This window comes from Malurus melanocephalus, unplaced genomic scaffold (assembly GCF_030028575.1).
Source record: "Malurus melanocephalus ecotype Western Australia unplaced genomic scaffold, MMel_1.1 scaffold_1186, whole genome shotgun sequence".
NCBI classification, from domain to species: Eukaryota; Metazoa; Chordata; class Aves; order Passeriformes; family Maluridae; genus Malurus; species Malurus melanocephalus.
Genome location: NW_026624418.1, coordinates 73808 through 74940, shown reverse-complemented (window position 1 = coordinate 74940; position 1133 = coordinate 73808). Strand labels below are relative to the sequence as shown.

Sequence of the window (1133 nt, the reverse complement as noted above, 5' to 3'; positions counted from 1 at the left end):
GGTGTCATACCTGTGGGGACAGAAAGGAGGGGTTAAAGAGGGGGTGTTGGGGATCTCAAGGGGAGATTTGGGGGTCCCGGGGGTCTCACCCGTGTGGCCGAGGCTCTTTGTGGCTGCTGCTCTGGTCCAGGGGGGCTCAGCCGGGGTGTCCCCCCCGTGTCCACCGGGGTCCTGCTGCCAAAAACAGCTGTGAGAACCCCGAAATCCCTGCCTGAAACCCCTGGGGAGGCCCCAAACCCCCTAATTCCCCCCTGGAACCCACAGGCAAACCCCCAAAATCCCCATGAAACCCACAGAGAGACGCCAAATCCCCCCCCAAACCTCACCACCCCCCCAATCCTGGTCCCAGTAATGCCAGCAGCACCCCCCTTAGACCCCTGAACCCCAAATCCTAAATCCCAATCCCCCCAAATCCTCACCTTTTGCTCCCTCTCCTCCTCCTGGCCACCGCCAGCCCCACTCCCGGCCCCAAAAGCAGCAGCGGCAGCGCGCACAGCGCCAGCGGGGCCGGCCCCCGATATTTTGGGGTTGGGGGCGCCACCCCCACTTCCTCCTCGCACCGCACCCCCATAAATCCGGGGGCGCAGGCGCAGACGGGACCCGAAAAATGGGTGAAGCAGGTGCCCCCATGGGCGCAGGGATTTGGGGCGCACGCCCCGGAACGGCGGCGGCAGCGGGGACCCCCGAACCCCAAAGTGCAGGAGCAGGTGAAGGAATTGGGGCCGTCCTGGCAGGTGCCCCCGTGGGCGCAGGGATTTGGGGTGCAATCGTCGGCGTTGTGTTGGCAGCGGCGCCCCGAAAATCCCGGGGGGCAGCGGCAAATCGGGGCGAGGCCGTGGGAATCGCGGCAGTGCCCGCCTGGGGTGGGAGAATGGGAAAACGGGGGAAAAAGGGTTTTTGGGGGAAAAAATAATATAAAAGGGGGAAGGGAGGGGAATGGGATTCAGGGGGAAAGGAGGGGCAAAGGGGTTGGGGAGGGAAGCAGGGTTTGGGGGTGAAAAGGAAAGAAAGGGGAGAAAAAGGAAAAGGAGATTTAAAAGGGTTTTCGGGGGAAAAGGGGAGAAGCAGGAGAAAGGAGGCAAAAAAGTGGGGAGGGGGATCCAGGGGTGAAAAACGAAGGGAAAGGGAGGAAA

At 62.6% G+C, this 1133-nt stretch overlaps 1 protein-coding gene across 1 annotated transcript in view; it reads left to right on the top strand.

The window, feature by feature from the left end:
- Window positions 1-215, top strand: part of LOC130586514 (glutaminyl-peptide cyclotransferase-like protein) — a 3776-nt gene extending 3561 nt beyond the window's left edge. Inside the window, exon 4 of the mRNA XM_057387323.1 lies at window positions 131-215. Coding sequence (XP_057243306.1) covers window positions 131-215 — 85 coding nt within the window. The remainder of the gene's footprint in view (window positions 1-130) is intronic.
- Window positions 216-1133: the final 918 nt, after the last annotated feature.